Source organism: Littorina saxatilis, linkage group LG17 (assembly GCF_037325665.1).
Source record: "Littorina saxatilis isolate snail1 linkage group LG17, US_GU_Lsax_2.0, whole genome shotgun sequence".
Classification (NCBI taxonomy): Eukaryota; Metazoa; Mollusca; class Gastropoda; order Littorinimorpha; family Littorinidae; genus Littorina; species Littorina saxatilis.
In genome coordinates this window covers 60,601,336-60,624,324 of record NC_090261.1, presented here as the reverse complement: position 1 = coordinate 60,624,324, position 22,989 = coordinate 60,601,336, and the positions used below count along the sequence as shown (strand labels likewise).

At 47.8% G+C, this 22,989-nt stretch overlaps 1 protein-coding gene across 1 annotated transcript in view; it reads left to right on the top strand.

Annotated features, from left to right (window-relative positions):
* LOC138951967 (glycogen phosphorylase, muscle form-like) overlaps nt 1-22,989 on the top strand; it is a 38,047-nt gene that overhangs the window by 2,958 nt on the left and 12,100 nt on the right. Inside the window, exons 3-13 of the mRNA XM_070323537.1 lie at nt 1,653-1,835; nt 2,310-2,444; nt 2,916-3,027; nt 3,615-3,697; nt 15,615-15,758; nt 16,174-16,266; nt 16,682-16,828; nt 17,480-17,643; nt 18,700-18,814; nt 19,548-19,649; nt 20,083-20,289. Coding sequence (XP_070179638.1) covers nt 1,653-1,835; nt 2,310-2,444; nt 2,916-3,027; nt 3,615-3,697; nt 15,615-15,758; nt 16,174-16,266; nt 16,682-16,828; nt 17,480-17,643; nt 18,700-18,814; nt 19,548-19,649; nt 20,083-20,289 — 1,485 coding nt within the window. The remainder of the gene's footprint in view (nt 1-1,652; nt 1,836-2,309; nt 2,445-2,915; nt 3,028-3,614; nt 3,698-15,614; nt 15,759-16,173; nt 16,267-16,681; nt 16,829-17,479; nt 17,644-18,699; nt 18,815-19,547; nt 19,650-20,082; nt 20,290-22,989) is intronic.

Sequence of the window (22,989 nt, the reverse complement as noted above, 5' to 3'; positions counted from 1 at the left end):
AGAAGAAACGTCACAAAACGAAATCAATAGTGGTTCCAAAATCACCTTGTTACTGCCTTGAGGCTAGTTTACCAAATGTGCCGCCGCATGTAGCAATAAAAGCTTTGAAGATATCACTACAACTACAAGCGATTGGCGATTACTAAGTAATAAAACCTACAAAAATAGAACTATAACCGGACGTCCGGATGTAGTGATAAAACCTACAAAAATATCACTATAACCGGACGTCCGGATGTAGTGATAAAACCTACAAAAATATCACTATAACCGGACGTCCGGATATAGTGATAAAACCTACAAAAGATATCACTATAACCGGACGTCCTGGTGTAATGATAGTCCGGATGTAGTGATAAAAAAATTTGGTCCTGAGGGCTATCACTACATCCGGACTTCACTGTATATGTTTACGTTTTTATGGAGGTCAGTAATTTAGTCCGAGTAATAAACTTAAATAATCATATGAGTTGCTTTTGAAAAGTTTGAAATGAATAGCTTGCCGATTCAGCAAAACGTGAAGCAATGCAACTAATGACATACATGTACAAGAATCTAACCAGGAATGTAACCAGGAACAAAATTGAAACTGAGAAACACAGAAATGTTATACACTGTCAAACACGATTCATCTACTAATTAAACCACAAGTTTAACAGCTTTTTTAAGCAGATGAATAGATAGGGCACAGTTTTAAGCCTAGAGCAGTCACCATTTAGCTGGCAATGTAGTGAACCTGTTGTTACTTGTCATTCCATAAAAGAACTGCTCATGATTTTGTGTGTGTGGTGATTCAGCAGTTTTGTTGGGATCTTCAAGATAGCGTCCCCCCCCCCCCCCCCCAGTAGCAGTAGTATTTTAATAGCACTAATAAAAGAATTCGCTCTACGTTTTATTTGTAACATGTGTGCACCTTCTGTTTGTGCCTGGTACGAAAACCACTGTTCACAGATGGCTCACGCTTGAAATATGTGGTGACACTGAAGAGCTCATGAAATTCCTGCAGGCCTGGAATCATTTATGCATTTATCATGGCAGATGTGGTTGGGATTGGGACTTTGGTGTCCTTATTTTGTGTGTGTTTAAAACTTCCCTTGTATCATACATCTGTTCGACTCATTCATTTCCTTGCTGGCATACATTCCTTTTTTTTTTCAAAACACCTTTGAATGTTGGTATTATTTTCGCAAAAAGGTAGATATGAAGATCTCGCCACCACCACTCCTCCCCTTCCACGCAAAACAAACATGGAACAAAAGTAAATGTACATGTACCTGGGGGAACAAACAAGCAAACCATGAGTGTAACAACAATAAAACCACACTCACAAAAGCAAACACACACAAATGAGGCCAGAGTGCCCATGATGGAGGAATAAGAGTTTGATACAAATCTGTAGTACAATGGCTCAATGTAAAAAATGCATCTGTGCTTTGGCACCAGCTGCTCACTCCTGTGAATTGGTCAGAATGAGCTCTCTATGTAAGATTGTGTGTCAAACTCAAAGCTAAAAAGTTAAACGAATCGTAAAATTGGCTGTGAGTTGAATTTGACTGTTGTATTTGACAACTTGCCAAAGCAAACAAAAAATTAAGGAAATTAAAATGTTAAAACGGACTTTGAATTAAATGTTACTGTTATGTATTTGCCAGCTTGGCTTGGACATAGAGGAGCTCGAGGAGATAGAAGAGGATGCTGGTCTAGGAAATGGCGGCCTGGGACGTCTGGCGGCTTGTTTCTTGGATTCCATGGCGACGCTTGGACTGGCTTCTTATGGCTACGGAATCCGTTACGACTACGGTATTTTCACACAGAGAATCGAAAACGGATGGCAGGTATGATAGCTGTGAAGTTTTTGTAGCATCTTTACCAACACAGAACTTGTTTTACAGCTTTACGCGCACACGTACGCAATATGGCCCTCACAATTTGAAACATTTCAAGCAGACATTATCCCACAGGCTGAAGAAGAGAAAGTACTTGTGTGGGTCAGATATTGATCAAGAGGTTTATTGCTTTTGTTCTTCAGTCAAGGGAAGACCCTACATGAAAGGAATGGGGGGGGGGGGGGGGGATACAGTGGAACCCCTCGATTAAGACCTCAGCCCCAGTTTAAATTTGTTAAGACTAGTTTTCCTTGTCTGTTCATAATATCTGTATCTGTTTTTACTTTCATTTTAAGAATCCTTCCTTTCAAGACCTTCTCTTCTCAGATTTGTAGAAGTCTTGAAAGTGGGCTTTCACTCTGTATATTTGTCCTGTCAATTTGAGGAAGCATACACAAAACTTGTGACTGTTGGTTCCTGTAGCTTGAAGAACCAGACGAGTGGCTGCGCTATGGCAACCCATGGGAAAAGGCTCGGCCAGAGTACATGCTTCCTGTCAACTTCTACGGCCGTTGTGAGACTGATTCCAATGGACGTAACAAGTGGGTCGACACTCAGGTGAGTTTGGGACCATGGTCTTTTTTACAGATGAGTTAGTAGGGACATATATACAGTCAAACAGATAAAGGAAAGCCTGTGTCTATTTTGTGTCATTTTAATTGGGTGATATTACTGCACTTTGATGTTTGAATAGGAAGAGTTGTTCCTTAGGCTGTAAAGTGTGAAGATAAAAAATCTTGGTAATATTTTGGAAAGAGTTGAGAATCCCTGCCTGAGCGATGAAGAAGAAGAAGAAGAAAGTTGAGATGAGTACATTCCAAAGTTCGAAGCTACAAGTTCTCATTGCCTTAAAAAATGAGTCTGAAATGCAAAGAAACCCAGACCCAGGTAAAAATCTTTCCCTGCTGCTGACAAACGAAATACATGTACTTCTCGTTTAACAATAAATTCTGCAGAATAAAAAGTAAATTGAAAGAAAGATAAATAGTTAAAAAATATGTTTATGATAACTGTGATGTTGCTTCACAGGTGGTGCTTGCTATGCCCTACGACACCCCCATCCCTGGCTATGGCAACAACACCGTCAACACCCTTCGTCTGTGGTCGGCCAGGGCTCCCAACAGCTTCCACCTGCACTTCTGTTAGTACTGCTAGTAAACCTCTCCTTTCATTATTTTTTCTTTTTTTTGGACATGGAAACGTGAACATTTAATATTTTTTAGATCAATTATTATGAGGAAGTGAAGACTTACGTTGGGCGTTGATCGTGTAATTCTTGGCTTCTTTTTGAGTTAGCTCTGAACTGATAAATTTGTATCAGACTAATACAGTGACACCTTCTGTTGTCCCTTTGTCCGTTATCTCTACCAAAGTATACCTGTCATGACAGGCCACCTGCAATGTCGGGACACGTTTGGTCCCAAGGGTGTCCTTTTATTGGATGTACCACTGTATGCTTCTTTGTGTGAATGGTGCGATTGTGTCTTTGATATTTGGATACAGCTGATGTTAGTGTAAAACAGCTATAAAATCTTAGTCTGCTGACAGTGTTGTTGTGCATGGTTCAAATGTGTCATTGATATTTGGATACAGCTGATATTAGTGTAAAACAGCTATAAAAACTTAGTCTGCTGACATTGATGCTGCTTATGTATGTGAGGCAGTTATGATCTGGTTGGAGTCAATCATCAATACTGAATCATATCAAAACCATATTCTTGTTTTCAGTCAACAGCGGAGAGTACATCACTGCTGTGTGCGACCGCAACTTGGCCGAGAACATCTCTCGTGTACTGTACCCCAATGACAACGTAAGTGCTTTTCTTCATACATGTGGGTCTTCCCATGTTGAATATTTGCTTAGCTGGCAGTCACATAGACTTTGTGAGCCACAGTGAGTTCAGGTGTCAGGCATGAAAGTCATCCCTAAAATGATGTGTTGGACAAGGAAACAAAACTTAAAGTGATACAACTCCCATCATATGTTTCCTTTTTTCCACAAACAAAAACGAGTACAGAGATCCTAAGTATATTTCACGAATATCTGAGTGTCAAAAAACTTGAAGAAGGGGAAGTGGAAGCAGTGAGGGAAAAGAAAAGCTTTAAGGCGGTCCTTAAGTGAGCCCCAAGTCTATTTTGGCAAGTTTTTTGACTGAAAATTCAGTGCCAAAGCTTCGGGCAACCAGCTTCGCAAATTAGATTTGTAAGCATGTAATACACGATTAAATTATATATCTTATTCCAACTCACATATAGCAATTTACTTCAGTCTAGTGCTAGAACGCTGCAACGGATCACCTTGCCTATAAACAGGACAAAGTCACATGACTTCCTGCCCATGCCACCATATTAACTCATTCACTCTTCAGCGCTCCGTGCCGTCGCGGTATAACCTTGAATGGTTGAAAACGACATAAAACACCAAATAAAGAAAGAAAGACAGCGCTCCGTGGCTATCGGACGTGCTTTTGCTTCGCTTAGGCTTTTTAGCCTTTCGTCTGACCTTTGCTATTGGTCAGACTTGACCTTGGTTCTTTCTACACGTCCCTCTTCTCTTATTCGGTGTTGGGGTGAGCATTTTTGCAAATTTTTGCCGTTTTATTGCTTGACACAGGTCGTGTTGTTAACTTAGAAATTTTTGCATACTTTTGTCCGTCATGTTGGACAGCGGTAAAAAGAAGAGTTCCAAGCAGGTTTCGGAGTTTTCTCCGGTTAAGAAGCCTTCTCGTAAATATAAGGGTTCTTCCAGTCAAGCAATAGTGAAGGTTCTTGGCCCTTCTAAGCATTCTTTCGATGTTTCTATCGACTTGCCAAAATCTCCCTCCATGCTGGCTCTGCCTTCAGAATTTGTACTGGTTACAACTGGCTCTGCTAGCGATAAGCAGGATTTTTCTGCTATGCTCCTTTCCTTTAGTGCTCAGATAGCCTCTCTTTCAGCGGAGCTTTCTTAGACTTGGGCAGAATTTCTGTCCTTGCCGGCGAAAGCTGGCGATGCACGTTCCTTGGCTAGGGTGCGTGTTCCTCCCTCGGCTACCGTGATTTCGGCAGATGTGTTGCTGCCTTTGATGCGGGTGACGGAGACTTTCTCGACGTACTCGGGCCTCTTCCGACGGTCGTCCTGACAGTTTTCAAGGTATTTATCCTTCGTCAGTAGCTGGGTTCTCCGGCCAACGCGAAGGGCGTATCTCGGAGAAAGTAGCTCCACCCGATGGCTGGGGTGCGAGTGAAAGTTCTTAACCCCTGGCTACTCCGTTCCGTGCGTGCGGGCGGGTGGTACAGGGTAGGAGCCCAGATACGCATTTGGTCTCTGATCAAACAGGGGATTATCTACTGTCAGCAGCCTCAGTATCTTTATACGAGGTCGGATTGGCACAGCGTTCCCCGCTTCCGCCCTGGGGGCAGGGAAGCAGTCCTTAGGGAAGCATCGCCTGGGTATAAAATCCCTCGGGTGTCTTCCCTTCCGGGGGGCAGGAAGCAGTCCTTAGGGAGGCATAGCTTGGGTATAAAATCCCTCGGGTGTCTTCCCTTCCGGTTTGTGCTTTGTCTGGCTATGACAGTCACGGTGTTAGTGTACTTCTGGTATGCACGGATGTGCAGGACTACAGTTAGGATTTTGGTGCTTCCGCTCAAGAAGAAGAAGACACCAACTTCCGGTTACCATTAAAGCTCCCCAATGCGGGTGTCTTCCGGTAAAGCTTCACCAGACTATAGCAGTCAGTGTGGTAGCGGAATTCCAGCATGCACGGATGTGCAGGACTTCGGTTCTGATTACGGTGCTTCCGCTCAGGAAGAAGACACCAGTTTTCGGCTACTATCCAAGGTTACCCATGCTTTAACATCGGCAGTGGAAGTAGTTTCGCTGTACGTTGAGGAAGGGGTGGTTGCTTCGGCAACTTGTCCGTACCACCACCTTCAGCTTTGGTTGACTTCCGCTCAGCTCGGGAAGAAACTCGTTCCTTTCGATCTGCCAATCTCCCTCTCTTGCCTCATATATGGCCAAGTTTCTGAGCAAAATCGACAAGTCAACTCTCCAACTGGCACAGTGCCGCTTTTGGCAGCATACAGTATGGCGTCGGACTCGGTCAAATCGTGGCTTGCTCATGTGAAGCATCCCACTCCTCTCTCTCAGGGTGCCTGCCAGAAGTTCACTTCAACAGCCACTCGTACAACGTCATCGACACTTGTCCTCCCGCGTGCTACTGTTCCGATTACAATGGAACTGGTTACGCTTAGGGAAGACGGCTACAGTAGAACAGAGCTGTACCTTATACTGAGTCCTCTCTCTTGTCTCTGGGGGAAAAAGCACAGGATCATTTCGAGTTATCCTCTCTTTCGGAAACTTTGCAAAGATCTCTCTCGCGCTCCATCTCCTCTGCTCTTGACAACTTCGAGTTTCGTCGGGACGTGGGGGAGAAGAAAGTCACTACGCTGCTAGCCACTTTGGCTAAAGTTTCTGCTGAGCAGCGGAGCCTCCCACCGCTTCTCTTTGCACACTCTGTGCACGCGCGCAGGGTCTTCTTTCTCTCTGGCCTAGGATCCAAGATAAAGTCACATTAAATTACATATCTTACCCAACTCACATATAGCAATTAACCCATAGTTCAGTGCTGATATCGCTGTACGCGTCCCCTTAGCAACAAGGAAGACGCCTCTAAAAAAGAGTGACCGAGACCCGTAAGGGTATCCAAGTCAGCCCGTAAGGGAGGCTGCCTTCCATATGCGCGCGCATATGCCGCCATCTTGTCATTCTACTCTCAGCGATCAGTGGAGCTGGTCGTGTTTGGTACGCTCCGGCTGTGTTTTCAGCCTACTTGCTTGGTCTTCCAGACCTGGTTTGTGTTCCCCTTGGTGTCTTCTTGTCACCGGACTTCGCATTTGCTGTTGAGGTGAGATCTTTCCATTTTTTTACCTGAATTTTGGCGGCATTGTTGGCTTGTTTTCGGACTTACAAAATTTTTTCCAAATTTGTTTGTGAGTTGTTTTCATCATGGCCGACAATGCGGACGGGAAGAGGTCAACATCTAAACATGTAGCTGCTTCGCCCTCTCCTGTTAAGAAAAGCTCTAGAAGTTCTAGAAGTTCTAAAACGCACGGCGATACGTCCGTGTCTCTTTCGGGTTCAGAATCCAAAAAATGTAGTGATGTTGTTGTTGGCGTGCCCGGAGTTTCCGGTTCGTCTGCTAAACCTACGGAGAAGCCCTTGCTCGGGGTTAAGCATGTTGTAGGGGATGTCTCGCCTGTAGGTTCTGGGCTTGCATCTGCGGATTTTGCTTCTTTGCTTTTGACATTAAGCTCTCAGGTTTCGGCCTTAGCGGCTGAAGTTTCGTCAACTAAGGCGGAGATACGTGCGCTGCCGGCAGGGGTCGGTGGAACGTCGTCGCTGGCCAGTGTGCGTTTGCCTCCCTCTGCTACTGTTACGAGGGCGGACGTGCATGCGTCTCAGGATGGGATCTCTCAGGCTCCCGTGGGGTCTCCGGCCGGTGTCCGTTCTTCTTCACAAGGTATGTGCACTCCACGTGAGCGTTGTCTTGAGGGAGTAGCCTCGGGTCTCATCCCAGGTGAAAGTTCTGAAACACTGGCTGATATCCACCGCTTAGTCGGGGTGTCAGTGGGTGCGAAGAGCCCTGACAAGCGAACAGATGTTCCTATTCTTCCTGGCCGTAGTCAGGTTGAAGGGCATCTGCTTCCGCCCAGGGGGCAGGAAGTTGGTGGTAGTATGGCTGGCTCTGGACTTGACTCTGTTAGTCAGTACGGGGACCAGTCTCCGGAGTGCATGGAAGGGCACGACGGCTACCTGGATGACGGTGCCGCCTCTCAGGCTGAAGGTGCTGGATTCTTTTTGCCACGGCAGCTGCCAGATGCGGTGGCTCTGGCGGCTGGAGTGGCTTCGAAATATCTCGAGGAGGAGGTGGCGGTGAACAAATCTCAGTTTGTCCATCCTCCTTCTGCCTTAGGGGATTTCAGGAGTGCTAAGGAACCGAAAAGTTCGTTCCGATTCCGGGAGTCCCCCTCTGTGGCGGTCGAGATGTCGAAGGTTTTTGCGAAAGGTCGAGCTATGTCCGATGCCTTTCCGCTGTTGTCACAGCATGGGGAGGCGCCGGAGGTGGTGGGCCCCTGGTTGGCTAAAGCGGGTCAACACGTTCCTTGTTCTGCGCTCTCAAAGAGCTCTAAACTGTCGGTTCGTCCCGTCGCTCTACTTGACTCTTTCGCTTTGCCGAGATCAGTTCTACCGGTGACTCCGGAACTGCTTTCTCTGCGGGAGGACGGGTATGCCAGGGATAGGGTAGTCCCTTACACGGAGTCTGCTCTTCAGGCTTTGGAGGAGACGGGTAGATCTCTGCTCGAGTTGGGTTCCGTCTCTAGTTCTCTCCAACGCTCTTTGTCTAGGTCTATCGCTTCTTCGTTAGACCCGTTTGAGTTCCGTTACGACGCCTCCCAGGAGGACGTGACAACTCTGTTGGCGACGCTTGCCAAGGTCTCTCAGGAACAATTGAGCTTGGCAGCCAGGCTTTACGGGCATGCTGTACATTCCCGCAGAACTGCCTTTTTGGCGGGTTCAAAGATCCGAGACAGGGGTACCATTGACAGACTTAAGGTATCCCCGTTTACGGAAGGGTCGCTGCTGGGTACTTCCTCTTTGGACGCTTTGCAGAAGGAAACCCAGGACGCTAGGGATCTGGCTATTGCAAGGATTGCTCACCACGGCTTTCAGAAGGGTCAGAGCAAGCCTACCTCCCAGAGTAAGGCTCAGCCTTCTTCATCTGGGGGGGGCAAGATGCAAAATCAGTCCACCTCTTTTCGGGGTAGGGGGCGAGGCGCGCCTTACCCGAAGAGAGGCTCCTTTGGGGGTTCTCGGGGGTCGGGGCACAAGCCTCACCCCCAATGAGGGTCTCCCGAGCCACTATTCCCAGTAACCCCCGCCGTGGTGGCGGCGGGGGGCCCCTCCAGGGCCTTGGCCGCCTGGACACGCCTGGTGTCCAGCCGGTGGATTTTGGGAATAGTGCGTTCGGGATTCCGTCTCCTCTGGGCAGAGGGGAAGGCACCTCTGTCCAGGATACCTCCGCCTTTCAGATATCCCGTGGACCCGGAAGCCAAGTCAGCCGTTCATGCGGAGGTGGCTTCCCTACTCCTGAAGGGTGCGATAGAGGAAGTTCGAGATCGAGAGTCCCTCGGCTTTTACGGCAGGCTGTTCGTGGTGCCCAAAGCCTCAGGGGCATGGAGGCCTGTTTTGGACCTGTCCACCCTGAACAAATACCTACGGGTAGTCAAGTTTGTCATGGAGACTCCTCTCTCTGTAAGGGAAGCTCTGCGTCCGGGAGATTGGGCCACGTCGGTGGATCTCACCGACGCATATTTCCATGTGCTCATGCATGTTCAAGACAGGAAATGGCTGCGCTTTCTGTGGGGCGAGAAAGTGTTTCAATTTCGGGCACTTCCCTTCGGGCTTTCCCTGGCCCCCTGGATCTTCACGCTGGTCGTTCGCCAGCTTTGCTCCCTTGTCAGACAAGAGGGGGTACGCCTACGGGCGTATTTAGACGATTGGTTGAATCTGCATCAGGACCAGTACAGGTGCAGAACTCAGACTGCAAGGGTTCTCGACCTGGCGGCTCAGCTGGGCTTTACAGTCAATCTAGGGAAGTCAGAGTTAGAACCATCCCAACGCTTCACTTACCTGGGCATGGATTTCGATACGGTGGAGTGGTTAGTCCGTCCCTCTCAAAAGAGGGTGGACAAGCTTCAGAACTTGGTTCGCTCGTTGAAAGGAAAGAGTGTGTCCACGGCCCGGGAGTTGTCCTCCCTACTGGGGCAGATGGAATCGATGGCTCCCCTTGTGCCTCTAGGCAGGGTCCACAAGAGGCCGTTTCAGGCGGCTTTGAGGAGGCAGTGGGACCAAGCCTCTCAGGGCTGGAATGTTCGCATAGGACTGGGGAGTTGGTTCAACAACACTACAAGTGTTTGGCTGCTCCCCTGGGTCTCTCAGGGTGTTCCGATCGTTCCTCCGGCGCCGGAGAACATTCTTGTTACAGATGCATCCATGACAGGCTGGGGTGCTCATCTGGCCGATCAGACAGCCTCAGGTCTGTGGGATCTCTCCCTAGCTCCACAGCACATAAACGTGCTGGAGCTGGAGGCGGTGTCTCTGGGTTTACAGGCTTTCCTGCCGCTTCTGGGGGGCAGTCATGTTCAAGTCCACACGGACAATACGACTGTGGCCGCTTACATAAATCGGCAGGGGGGCACACGCTCGCAGAAGCTGTCGGAGAGCGCTTGCCGTCTGTTGGTTTGGTGCAGCTCGCACAACATACTTCTCTCAGCCAAGTACCTGAAGGGCACGCTCAATGTTTTGGCGGATGCCCTCAGTCGGGGGGACAAGGTTCTGCACTCAGAATGGACCCTCTCCCACCAGGCGTTGGACCGCCTTTGGGTTCAAGTAGACAAGCCTTGCATAGATCTGTTTGCAACGAGATTCTCCACCAGGCTTCCCCTTTTCGTCTCACCGTTCCCGGACCCTCTGGCGTGGGCGGTGAACGCGTTGGATCTGGATTGGTCAAATCTGCAGGCGTATGCTTTTCCTCCGCTTTGCCTGCTAGGGAAGGTAGTAAGAAAAGTGGATCTGGAAAAGCCAGCGCTGGTGCTGGTTGCTCCTCTTTGGCCCAGCCAGCACTGGTATCCGGACCTTCTGCGGCTGGCAGTGCGCCCACCCATTCCTCTAGGCGTTCGAAGGGGCGACCTGTTACAGCCCAGGTCAGGGGTCCCGCACGAGAATCCACAAGCGTTGCAGCTTCACGGCTGGATTCTGTCAGAATCGCTCTGCGTTGTGCCGGGGCCTCGGCCACAACTTTGAAACTGGTACAGAAAGCACACAGAGACTCAACTAGCTCCGTTTACTCTTCTCATTGGGCTGCATGGGCCAAGTGGTGCTCTGAGAATAAGGTTCAACATCTTTCCCCAAGGTCCATGGAGGTAGCCAACCACCTCTCTTGGTTGGCTAGTAGGGGGGTCTCTCCTTCTTCACTGCGAGTTAGAAGGTCTGCGATTTCTTCCACTCTTAGACAGCTCGGTCGCAAGATCAATCTTGACGGTGTCATTTCAAGCGTGCTTAAGGGAGCTGCCCTTGACGCAGCTCTCTCAAGATCACAGCTCCCTGCCTGGGATCTGTTTGTGGTTCTCCGTTTCCTTGCATCGGAGGACTTTGAGCCTCTCCGGTTGGCTAGTTTACCTAATTTGACGAGAAAAACTCTGTTTTTGGTCTTGCTGGCCACGGCTAGGAGGGGTAGCGAGGTGCACGCACTTTCTGGTCTCGCTAAAGATATTTCCCTGGAGAGGGATGGCTCCTACTCTTTGAGATTTACGTCTAATTTTCTCGCTAAAAATCAAAAGCCCGGTCAGGCTTCGCCTTGCATTCGTATTCCACCCTTGAGCGATATACTCGCTCCTGGAGACCCCGATCTGTCAAATTGTCCTGTCAGGGCGTTAAGCAGCTACCTGTCTAGGTCTTCGCCGATTCGCTCGGAAACTCAGAAATTATTGTTTATATCCCTCAACACTGTGCGAGCGAAGGATATCTCGAAGGTCACCTTGACTAAATGGGTTTCACTGACCATTAAGCAAGCGTATGGATGGTGGCAACGCCAGTCTGGCGAGGTCAGGGCGGTGCTTCCTCTTACGTCAGCCAGGACGCACGAAGCGAGGGCTTGGGCGTCTTCTGTGGCCGTGCTTCGCTCAGGGCGCCTATCAGAGGTCCTGGCGGCGGCTTACTGGAAATCTGAGGACGTGTTCATCAATTTTTATTTGAGGGACATTGCTGCAAGGCGGCAAGATGGCAGTGCGGCTTTGCCGGCTCTCGTGGCTGCAGGGCAGGTCCTGCGGTCTTAAGTTGGTAAGTACCCTCCTCCTATAGTAGCAATCTGCTATATGTGAGTTGGGTAAGATATGTAATTTAATTAAAAATTTTAATAATAAATTTTCATTTGATTAATATACTTACCCAACTCACATCGTTTATTCCCTCCCGCCTCCCCGCTGTGGGGGGTATGGGGGTCTAAAAAAGTAGTGAGTTGGGCTTCGTGTAGAATGACAAGATGGCGGCATATGCGCGCGCATATGGAAGGCAGCCTCCCTTACGGGCTGACTTGGATACCCTTACGGGTCTCGGTCACTCTTTTTTAGAGGCGTCTTCCTTGTTGCTAAGGGGACGCGTACAGCGATATCAGCACTGAACTATGGGTTAATTGCTATATGTGAGTTGGGTAAGTATATTAATCAAATGAAAATTTATTATTAAAATTTTTAATTCGAGTCGCTTTAGTCTTCTCCTTTCACAGAGGGTTCCTTGCTTGGTCAGCCGTCCCTTGGCTCAAGGTGCAAGTAAGAGGCGGATCTACTCCGGCACTCATTGCTTTTTGTGTTCACCAGGGGAGGTTCGCACGTCTACACTACATTGCATACCTCCCCATCTTCCGGCAAGAAACCGGGAACTGCTTCAGCCTTCTACACTCTGCCTCAGATTAGGCAAGATATTGAAGCTAGGCAAGCACACATTGGGTTAGACCCTCGGGCTTAGGCAGCTTTGCGTATGTACGTCCACTTATGGTGAAGTTGCATACCTCTTTTTTTCCGCGTTCTCGGATGAAGCTGCTAAGTGCCACTAATGCCAGGTCAAGCTATTAAAGCAAACACAGCTTTTCCGGTTTACAGAATCGCTGGCATTCTCATGAGTCATAAGCTTTGATTTTCCGTCAGCTCTCCAGAACATGGCCATCTAACTGGTGCACATTCTGACTCAAAAATCTTTAGGGTTACTGAGTCACTGTACGTAACCTCTCAGACAGAACATTCCCGGTGAAGCCTACCCCTTTCGGTAGCGGCATTCTGCAGCGACTATCGCCGGGCAACACAAAGGACTCGCATAAAATTCTATAGTTTCAGCGATTCCTTTTAAGAGGTTACGGAAAGAACTAAGGACACCATCATGTGTATGTATGTATGTATGGGGCGATTTATATAGCGCTTGACGTTCTCTAAGCGCTTTACATATTAATTTCTGCCGTGTGAGATGGGATTTTTTACTCAATATATCACGCATTCACATCGGCCAGTAGTAAATCTCAAGCCAATTAAGGCGAATATTTACTTTTCACGGCCTATTATTCCAAGTCACACGGGTATTTGGTGGACATTTGTATCTATGCCTATACAATTTTGCCAGGAAAGACAACCCTTTTGTCAATCGTGGGATCTTTAACGTGCACACCCCAATGTAGTTTTGGCACAGAAACTTTTAGCATTGTATTTTTTCTCCCCCATATGCAAAAGATAGTAAACATTTATGTTTTTGGCAATAATAAATAGACACATACCTTGTGGTTCAGTGATTTGACTTCGGCATTACGCCCCTCAGGGCCTTTTCTCCTGCGAGTTAACAAGCTACACTCTTATTGTAGTCTTCACAGCGGCGGCCCCTGGATTTTTCTTAACATTGCAATGTGCTAGGAGGCCTCTCCTACATTGCAGAATAGTAAGCAGTTGTACTCCCTGTTAAAATCTCAAGCCTTCTCGGCTAAGACATTGAAGTGACGTCACACTCGTCACAGTATGGTAAAGGCTTCCGGCTTTACCGCGACTACCACTCTTTTCCTCTGAAGGCTGAATCACGGCACTCCAGAGCATAGGCCATTGACCACATTTCTCCATCGCACCCTGTTCCGGGCTGTTCTCTCCGCTTCTGCCCAGCTGTTGCCTTGCCTCTTCAGTTCTGCCTCTGTGTCCCGCCTCCTGCTGTTTCTTGGCCTCCCTCTCTTTCTTTTCCCCTGTGGATTTCAAGTGAGAGCCTGGCGGGTGATGCCTTCAGGCCTACGCGTTCCCCCCCCCCCCCCCCCCCCCTTTCCTCTGCTCAGCAGAGTGGTGCGGAAAGCCAAGCTGGAACGTCCAGATCTTCTGCTGGTAGCCCCCATGTGGCCTTCGCAGCATTGGTTTCCAGATCTGCTGCTGCTGGCCAAAGGTTCTCCGATTCCTCTAAACCTGGTGCGGGGAGAGCTCGTTCAGCCAAGAACAGGCATTCCGCACAACGCCCCGCAGGCCCTTTGCCTACACGGCTGGAGGTTGTGAGGACGGACCTACGTAAATCTGGCGCTTCGGATTTGACACTGGATTTAGTCCATGAAGCGCATTGGTCTTCCACTTCCTCGGTCTATGCCTCGCATTGGTCTGCCTGGGCCAAGTGGTGTAGAGAGTCTGGGGTCAACGCCTTGGCTCCTCGCTCTCTCCAGGTTGCGAATCACCTCTCTTTCTTGTCCGCACAGGGCAGCTCGGCCTCTTCTTTGAGAGTCAGGCGGTCAGCGATATCTGCTACTTTGAGGCAGATGGGTAGATCTATTAATGTCCATGGGGTGATCGCTAGTGAGATTAAAGGGGCCGCTCTCCAAGAGGTGAAGAGACGGACCCCTGTCCCTGCTTGGGACTTGTTTTTGGTTTTGGATTTCTTGCGTTCTTCGGCATTTGAGCCTTTACAGGCTGCCAGCTTGACGAATTTAACGCGCAAGACTTTGTTCCTTCTTCTCCTGGCCACTTCGTAGGTGCTGTGAAATTCATGCTCTTTCGGGGTTGCCAGAGGATATCGCGTTTGAGCGTGATGGTTCGGTGTCACTGCATTTTCGGCCTGGCTTCCTGGCTAAAAATCAGAAGCCAGGCCAAGCTCCGCCGGTGATTCAAGTCCCCCCTCTTGGGACTATTCTTGCCCCGGGTGATCTTGATTTAGCGAACTGCCCGGTTAGAGCCTTGAGATCCTACCTCTCTCGCACTCAGTCGATTAGAGCTAAAAGTCAGAAACTCTTGTTTATATCTCTGAACACAAAGCGTGATAAAGATATTTCAAAATTGACACTCACAAGATGGGTTGCGACTCTCATTCGGCAAGCATATGAGTGGTGGCTCGCTCAAGAAGGGGGGGGGGGGGCGCTCAGTCCTCCCTCTGTCCTCAGCTCGGGTCCATGAGTCCAGAGCGTGGGCTTCCTCTATCGCTGTTTTGCGTTCTGGTCACCTAGGCGAAGTTTTGCAAACGGCCTACTGGAGATCAGATGATGTGTTCATCAGTTTTTATCTTCGGGATATCTCCAGCACTCGACTTGACGGCTCCAGTTCGTTGCCGGCCTTTGTTGCTGCAGGGCAAGTTCTTTCAAGGACATAAGTAAGTTCCCTCCACCTTTGGGAGGAATCTGCATTTATGAGAATTGGAGTAAGAATATGTAATTTAATGAAAAATGTCTAAGTAAATTTTCATTTGATTAATATACTTAACCAATTCTCATAGTTAATACCCTCCCATCCATCCCCGCTACCTTATATCCTTGGGGTGTTTGAGTAGTCTCGAATGATTATTCCGGATGCTTGCGCTCACGTGGTGCGCAGGGTGTTATGGGTAACCGAGCAAGGTCAGTACATAGCAACGGCTATGGCGTCTCTTTTTAGCTTGGTTACCACCCTTCTAAGGGCAGGTAATTTGAGTGGTTTTTCGACATCCAACATGTGAGACTGAAGTCAATGCATTTATGAGAATTGGGTAAGTATATTAATCAAATGAAAATTTACTTCGAAATTTTCCATTTTTGGATACAACTCCTTCAGGACTTTCAGCTGTCTTTAAAAAAAATAGCGTTCACAAGTTTATCAGACTGAAAATCCTCACATAGTTATTTGCGGAAAACATCTATTTTTGAATCTCTCTCACAGTTCTTTGAGGGCAAGGAGCTGCGTCTGAAGCAGGAGTACTTCCTGGTGGCCGCCACCCTGCAAGACGTGATCCGCCGATTCAAGTCGTCCCGCTTCGGCTCCCGGGAAACCGTCAGGACCTCCTTCGACACCTTCCCTGACAAGGTACGCAGGCAAACTCCACACTCCAAACTCTGTGGGCCTACCGTACACAGAAACAGACATGCACGAATGCATGTCCCCCCACATACACACACACACTTTATACACACCACATGCATACACACACAAATGATATTCTAAACAGGAGCATTGATGTTGTCTTGCTGTATCAAAAACAAAATCTTTGTTATATCAGGGTGACTGGGTAGTAACTTGCAATAATTGGCTTAGATTTCCGTATTTCTTTTAGGGCTCTTTGCTATGAGGATAGTCCAACAAGAAATAAGTTTTGGAGTCATTTTTCATAGTTACTGCTTCACAGTTGTGAGAAGTGTGTGAACGTTTTAGTATCAGGTTGACTTTGTAGACAGTGTGTTTCTTGGCTGTCTTCATTTTGCTGTTGTTGATGTGTCTGCAGGTGGCTATCCAGCTGAACGACACCCACCCTGCCCTGGCCATCCCAGAGCTCATGCGCATCTTGGTGGACATTGAGGGACTCAACTGGGAAAAGGTGAGTGGTGTGTTTGTATGATTATCATGAAGAGTCTGGGACAGCTGGGAGGCAATCTACAAATGCTGTTGAATTTATGAAAAAAAGGAGAGCAGAGCTGCCAACTCCTACGTTTGATGACCAATTGCTACGCTGTTACGTCAAGCTTAAAAGTGCTACGCTCAAGCAAATAATCACAAGCATGCAACTGTTAGCTCTTCCTTGTGAGCCCTGACTCTCACTCTGTGTAGCGGTCAGAATATGGATCATAAAACATTATCCAAAATGAAAAGTAGCATTGGGAGTTGTGTTTCTGCTTTCTAAGTAAACTTTTAAAGAATGAATATATTGCACGAAATAGCATAAATGCGTTTTAGAGCGCTTACTTCCCTTTGTTGATCAGATCAGTTGTTACATCTGTGTTTGTGACTGACAGGCGTGGGACGTGGTTGTGAAGACCTGTGCCTACACCAACCACACAGTGCTGCCCGAAGCCCTGGAGCGTTGGCCCGTGTCTCTGCTGGAGCGCATCCTCCCTCGTCACCTCTCCATCATGTACGAGATCAACTTCAGGTTCCTGCAGGTAAAACCACATGGGATGTATCAGGAGATGGGATCAAATTTGTGGTTTTTTGCAATTGAAGCAGCGGATTGAAGCAGATGTGCTTTCTTTGCTGTTACAGGACTCGTTAATCAACGCTTCAAACAAATTGAATTATTATTTGTTGTCCTTGAAACAGAACTGCCTCACCAAGTAAAATGATCGTCGTGGTGGAAAAATTTCAAGTTGTTCTAAACTCCCTTGCAAGAGCACATTTTTCAAAATTGTGCTTCACTGGTGCGAATCTGAATGAATTAAAGATGTGGAAATGTTATGAATCTAGTAGAATAATGGTGACTGCGCATGTGAGCAAGTAAGAAAAAGACCAAACAATACTGGACTCACAAAGACGATACAAATAACAAAGCACGACGTTTCGACCACTGGGATCTTCCTAGCTTTCCACCGGGAGGAAGCGGCCCAAACTTTCCAGCAATGGGTTAATAAAGTAATGAAAGTAGCTCTTGCTGCTGCTAGCTTTCCTTTTGGAGGAAGTGACCCGAATTTTTCCAGCAATGGGTTTATAAATTAATGAAAGTAAGCAAGTAATTGGTTGTTGTTGGAATTTTCTAGCAATGGGTCAATAAAGTAATGAAAGTCAGCAAGTAAGTAATCACTTGTTGATGTCAACAGGCTGTGGAGAAGAAGTGGCCCGGCGACAACGATCGCATGCGTCGCATGTCCATGGTGGAGGAGGCGGGAGAGAAGCGTGTCAATATGGCCTTCCTGGCCATCGTGGGGTCGCATGCCGTCAACGGGGTGGCTGCCATCCACTCCGACATCATCAAGAAAACCACGTGAGTCACCGGGGAAAGAAACCAGGACTGAGGTGCACAAGAAAGTTACCAACTGATCGGGAGCCAGGCACGGTGTTGGATTGGTTGAAATTGAGATTTGTTGTGATTTCAACCAATCAGACCCCGCGGTTTGTTCTCGCCCATTTGGATGGCACCCACTTTTGCTTCGTGCAGCTCAGCCCACGACGAGGAAATTGGGTAGTTTGATGCGGTACCAGGGGCCGGTTTTATGGGCCAGCAAAACAGTGGGTCAAATGAAGTTGACGAGGAAATTGGGTAGTTTGATGCGGTACCAGGGGCCGGTTTTATGGGCCAGCAAAACAGTGGGTTGAATGAGTGAAACGCAGTAATCTGACGAAATCAGGTTTAATAAAAAAGTTTTTACTTGGCCGACTGTGCATCCTTGCATGGGGAGTTGCTTGATAACAGTGCTGCCACACACCCCCCCCCCCCCCCCCCTCCTCAGTTCCAAGTTACCTGTTGAAGAAGCATCACAGTGAGGAAATGATAAAATTGCGCTTGCTTGGGTATACAGGCATGGTACTCTTCCGCCGATCGGCGGAAATCCGCCGAAAACGAAAATCCGAAAAAAAAAAAGGAAAAAAATTTAAAAAATTTAAAAAAACACAAAACAAAAAAAAACTGCTGATTGACTTGAGATTATTATTTTTTCTTACTCAAGCCTTGTTATCTTTCACTTATATCCCTCTCAGCTTCAAGGAGAGGGCACTAAACACATTTGAATTAGTAAAAAGTCGTCAGCTTCAGGGGGCGTTGCCCCCTGACCCCCACAGGGGGCGCTGCCCCTTGACCCCACCAGGGGGCCTGAGCAGCCCCCTGGACCCCCGGCTTTATTTCAGCTGAAATTGCCATTCCTTCATTACCATGCCTGGTATAACAAAATGTGTTCACTATAACCAGAATCTCTCCATAACCAAATTCACAGTAGAATACCAGTCAGCAGGTGATCACCGAGTAGATTTTGGTGCTCCTTTTGTAGGTTTAATCAATGTTCCATTGGATCTGTATGTGAGGTTTGTTTTGCTTTATTTTCAGTTTCAAGGACTTTGCAGAGATGTTCCCTGAACGCTTCCAGAACAAAACCAACGGCATTACCCCTCGGCGCTGGCTGCTTCTGTGCAACTCTGGCTTGGCCGACATCATTGCAGACGTACGGAAATAGACAAATTCCGAAAACAACTCCGTTTAGGTTGTATGGGTTGTGGAAGAGTGAATACCCTTGCCAAAACCTCTGACAAACATTGCAGGTGCCAATCACTAGCATGTGTTTCCGACACACCCCTTGCTAGTGATTGGCCCCTCCAATGTTTGGCAGAGGTTTTGGCAAGGGTATTCACTCTTTCACAACCCATACAAACTTGACGGAGTTTTTTCCGAAAATAGTTTAATTATACAGAATGCAGTCATGCTTGTAAAATATCTCATTCAAAGAGAACAAGAGAACAATGAAAATTGTATATCATTACAAGCTAAACTTTTTGACACAAAAACAAAGCCTGTCCGTTGAAGATTTTTTCTTTTTTTTAAACTAATGTTACGATGTTCTGGCTTCATTGAAAAGACACAAAGGTAAGACTTGTTGTTCAGACAGTCTTTCTTTGCATCAAAGTAAATGAAAAATAAACCATGTGTAATATGCTGTGAAGATCGGGTAAACAAGATATATAACACAATGCGATCACATATGATAAGCTTAAAAAAAAAGCTGTTGAAAATGTAACGCTGTAGTATATTGAACAAAGGTAAGACCTGTTGTTCAGAAAGTATTTCTCTGCATCAAAGTAAATGAAAAATAAATGATATGTTGTGGAGGTCCGGTAAACAAGATGCACTTAAAAGAAACACTGATAAAAAATAAAGCTGTAGTATATTGGGGTGTGCAGAAAATTGGCGAGACCTGGGTGACGGACTTGAAAGAACTGCGTCGTCTGGAGCCACTGAGCAAGGAGGAATCCCTGCTGAGATCCATCATGAAGGTCAAACAGGTCAGTGGTCAGTTCAGTTATATTAGACGTTTTGACTGAAGGGCTGAGGTGCAGGAGAAAGTTACCACTGGGATGGGAGCCAGCCATGAGGTCGGATTGGTGGAATTTGAGGTTTGTTTGTGATTCTATTCAGTCTGACACTACAGGGGGCTCCCGCCCAGATGGTAACTTTCTTGTGCACCCCACCACCCCCATTTACTCTTTTTGTCTGCAAGGTTTGATTTTTTTCCTGCATTAATATAACACTGAGAGTACAGTGACATGTCACCTGTGCTTCCACTTATTTTTTGTTGGTTTATCAATTATTTTAATGTTGGTAATTTTGTGTTCAGTATTTTTAGTGAAACAGACTAGTGCGCTCGCAATACCTGCAGTTTTGATGTTCTGTCACACTGGCTTGAGATGAGAAATGTGTACGTACGTGCGTGTGCAGGAGAACAAGATGAAGCTGGCTGCGTTCATGGAGCAGAACTACGGGGTCAAGGCCAACCCCGCCTCCATGTTCGACATGCAGGTGAAGCGCATCCACGAGTACAAGCGTCAGCTGATGAACGTCTTCCACGTCATCACCCTCTACAACCGCCTCAAGAAGAACCCCAACATGCCCTTCGTGCCGCGCACTGTCATGATCGGTGGAAAGGTAAGGGGGTGGCCTTTACAGAAGCTTAAGTCTGTCCTTAACTGGGCGAAGTGGGGTACGAAGCTGGCCGCAAGAAGCCTTAGCACTAAGTTTTCGCCTAGTCGACTTCAGGCTCAATTAAGGACCGCCTTCACAGGCGTACAATATCATTTTTTTAAAAACAACACAAAGTTCAAAAAGACTGTAGCATGAATAATGGCGTCACATAAACATTCTGTCACTTCTTGTGTATGTCTCCCATAGAAGTGACTCAAGATCAGCAGTAGAAAATAAGGTCACTGCCAGGCTGTGCATGTACAGTGGAGTCCGGGTACAACGAATCTCAAGGGAGATACATTTTAGTTCGTTATATCAGTAATTCGCTGTCAAGTTTTCAACCCTAAATGGCCTCAAGACAAGTTTTTTCACTCACCTTCAAATGATCGTCCCATCGATCTTTCCTTGGAGAGTACAATCTCTGCATGTTTTCAACAGCTTCATAATATAATCCATAGAGAGCTCTAGCAAACTAACAGCGGGAGGTGCACGAAAAGCGTCAGTTTTCATGATAAAACTTTGACTCGCTCATTCACGGGACATAACTGCACTCCGGACTGTCCACAGTGTTGAGCAATTTAGGAGACTTCACTGCCTGAGGAGAGTATTGATTCAAATGAACGCGTGGTTCTATATCGCGTCACTCGGTCACGGATCGGAGAAAACAAAAAAACAGTTCCAGATTTCGAAACCATGTTCCTCCACACACGGCTGATTCCTTGACGAGGTGTGGGAGCTTGAATACTTCTATGACCCCGAGAGCTATGCCAGCGGGAGTGTCAAAACTTCTGGTAGCGTCTCGCATGCTGGACAGGTCAACGGAGAGAGGTCAGACTAAATATCAGCAAACTCTCCTCGAGTCATAAGGGGCATGAGAAGGATACTCATGTAAATAAAACCATGGGCAGACCGGACTCATCAGCCATGGCAGGCAACCGGTCTAGGAGAGGGACACTCTGAATTCAAACCATGGGCAGACCGGACTCATCAGCCATGGCAGGCAACCAGTCTAGGAGAAGGACACTCCGAATTCAAACCACCCCCCAACGAAGTCGGAGCGATGCTGACTGTGTTTCCGGACACAGTGTGGGAACCTAAACTAAGTTCTTGGGAGACGAGGTCGCACGCCACCACTATGGATTATGCCTCAGATTCAGACAGATATTTCGATATGGTGTCGTTCCCGTGGACCTTTGCCAGGCGGGAACGGTGCCGGACCCTCAGCCTCAAGGGGGTCCACCTCAACGACTGGCGGCTCTGTTGACTCGGGAACCAGGGGAAGACAGAGTAGAGCGACTGGTCGAACTCAACATCCAGCGACAGCCATCAGGGTTGTGCAGTGGAATGCAGAAGGCGTCCAGAGAAAGAAACCAGAGCTACAGGCTTTTCTGAGAGACAACAACATCGACATTATCTGCATCCAGGAGACCCACCTGAAAGAAGACCGCAGATTCTTCGTCAGAGGTTATGACACCTTCCGACGGGACCGGCCGACCGGACACAAGGGTGGAGTCCTCACCCTAGTCCGACACAACATCCCGGCAGCTATGACGGCACAGACGGCAGACGGCGACCTTGAGTACATCACCATCAAGACCTTCCTGCAGGGAGAAGAACTCTCCATCACCAACGTCTATAGCCCACCTACCACCAAACTGGACCTCCACACCATCCAGCTCCCAAACGAGAAACATCTCATCGTTGGCGACTTCAACGGCCACTCCCCAGCATGGGGCTACGACAGTACTGACGCAAGAGGAGAAGACATACAGGACTGGATGACCGACAACCAGCTCATCCTTATCAACCAGCCAGATGACAAGCCATCCTACTACTCCAGAGCTTGGAAGAAAAGCTCAACCCCTGACCTTGCCATAGCCACAGAAGAGGTAGAAAAAAGGACCACCAGAACTGTCAACGACCAACTGGGAGGAAGTGACCACTTACCCATCACCCTCTCCATTGCTGACATGCAGACCATCCTGGAGTACCACAGAAAGAAAGCCAGCTGGAACTTCAAGAAAGCCAAATGGACCAAGTACCAGCTCCACGCAGAAAGCCTTCGCAACATCACCTTCACGGAGGACATCAACCACAACGTAAAAGAGCTGACACAGACCATCCTAGCGGCTGCCAGGAAGTCCATCCCCCGTGGCTTCAGGAAGGACTACAAACCTTACTGGAGCCAAAGGCTGGCCTGCCTGCACCAGCGACTTTCAGAAGCCAGAGAAAGCATGGAGCAGTCCCCATCCGCTGAAACAACGACCATGCACAACCAACTGAAGGAGGATTTCAACAAGACCAAGACACAAGAACTGCAACAAAGCTGGCAGGAAATCACCTCCACCATTGGCCTCGATTCAGACACAGGGAAACTCTGGCGTCTCACCAAAATTCTAAACGAAGACAGCATGGCCACGCGGGGACCTACAGTACTAGAAGACAGCGGAACCTTCCACACTGGAAAAAGAGCAGCAAATCTCCTTGCCGACGTCTTTGAGACCGAGAGCACCATCAAAGTCCCACCCCAAAGAAAGAAGGAAGTTGCAGAACAACTTGAAACCAGACTCCGACAGCAGAGAAACGCAGCCCCACCAATGACCTCAGATCTTACCATGGCAGAGCTCGTCGATGCGATCAAAAGACTCAAGTGCAAGAAAGCGC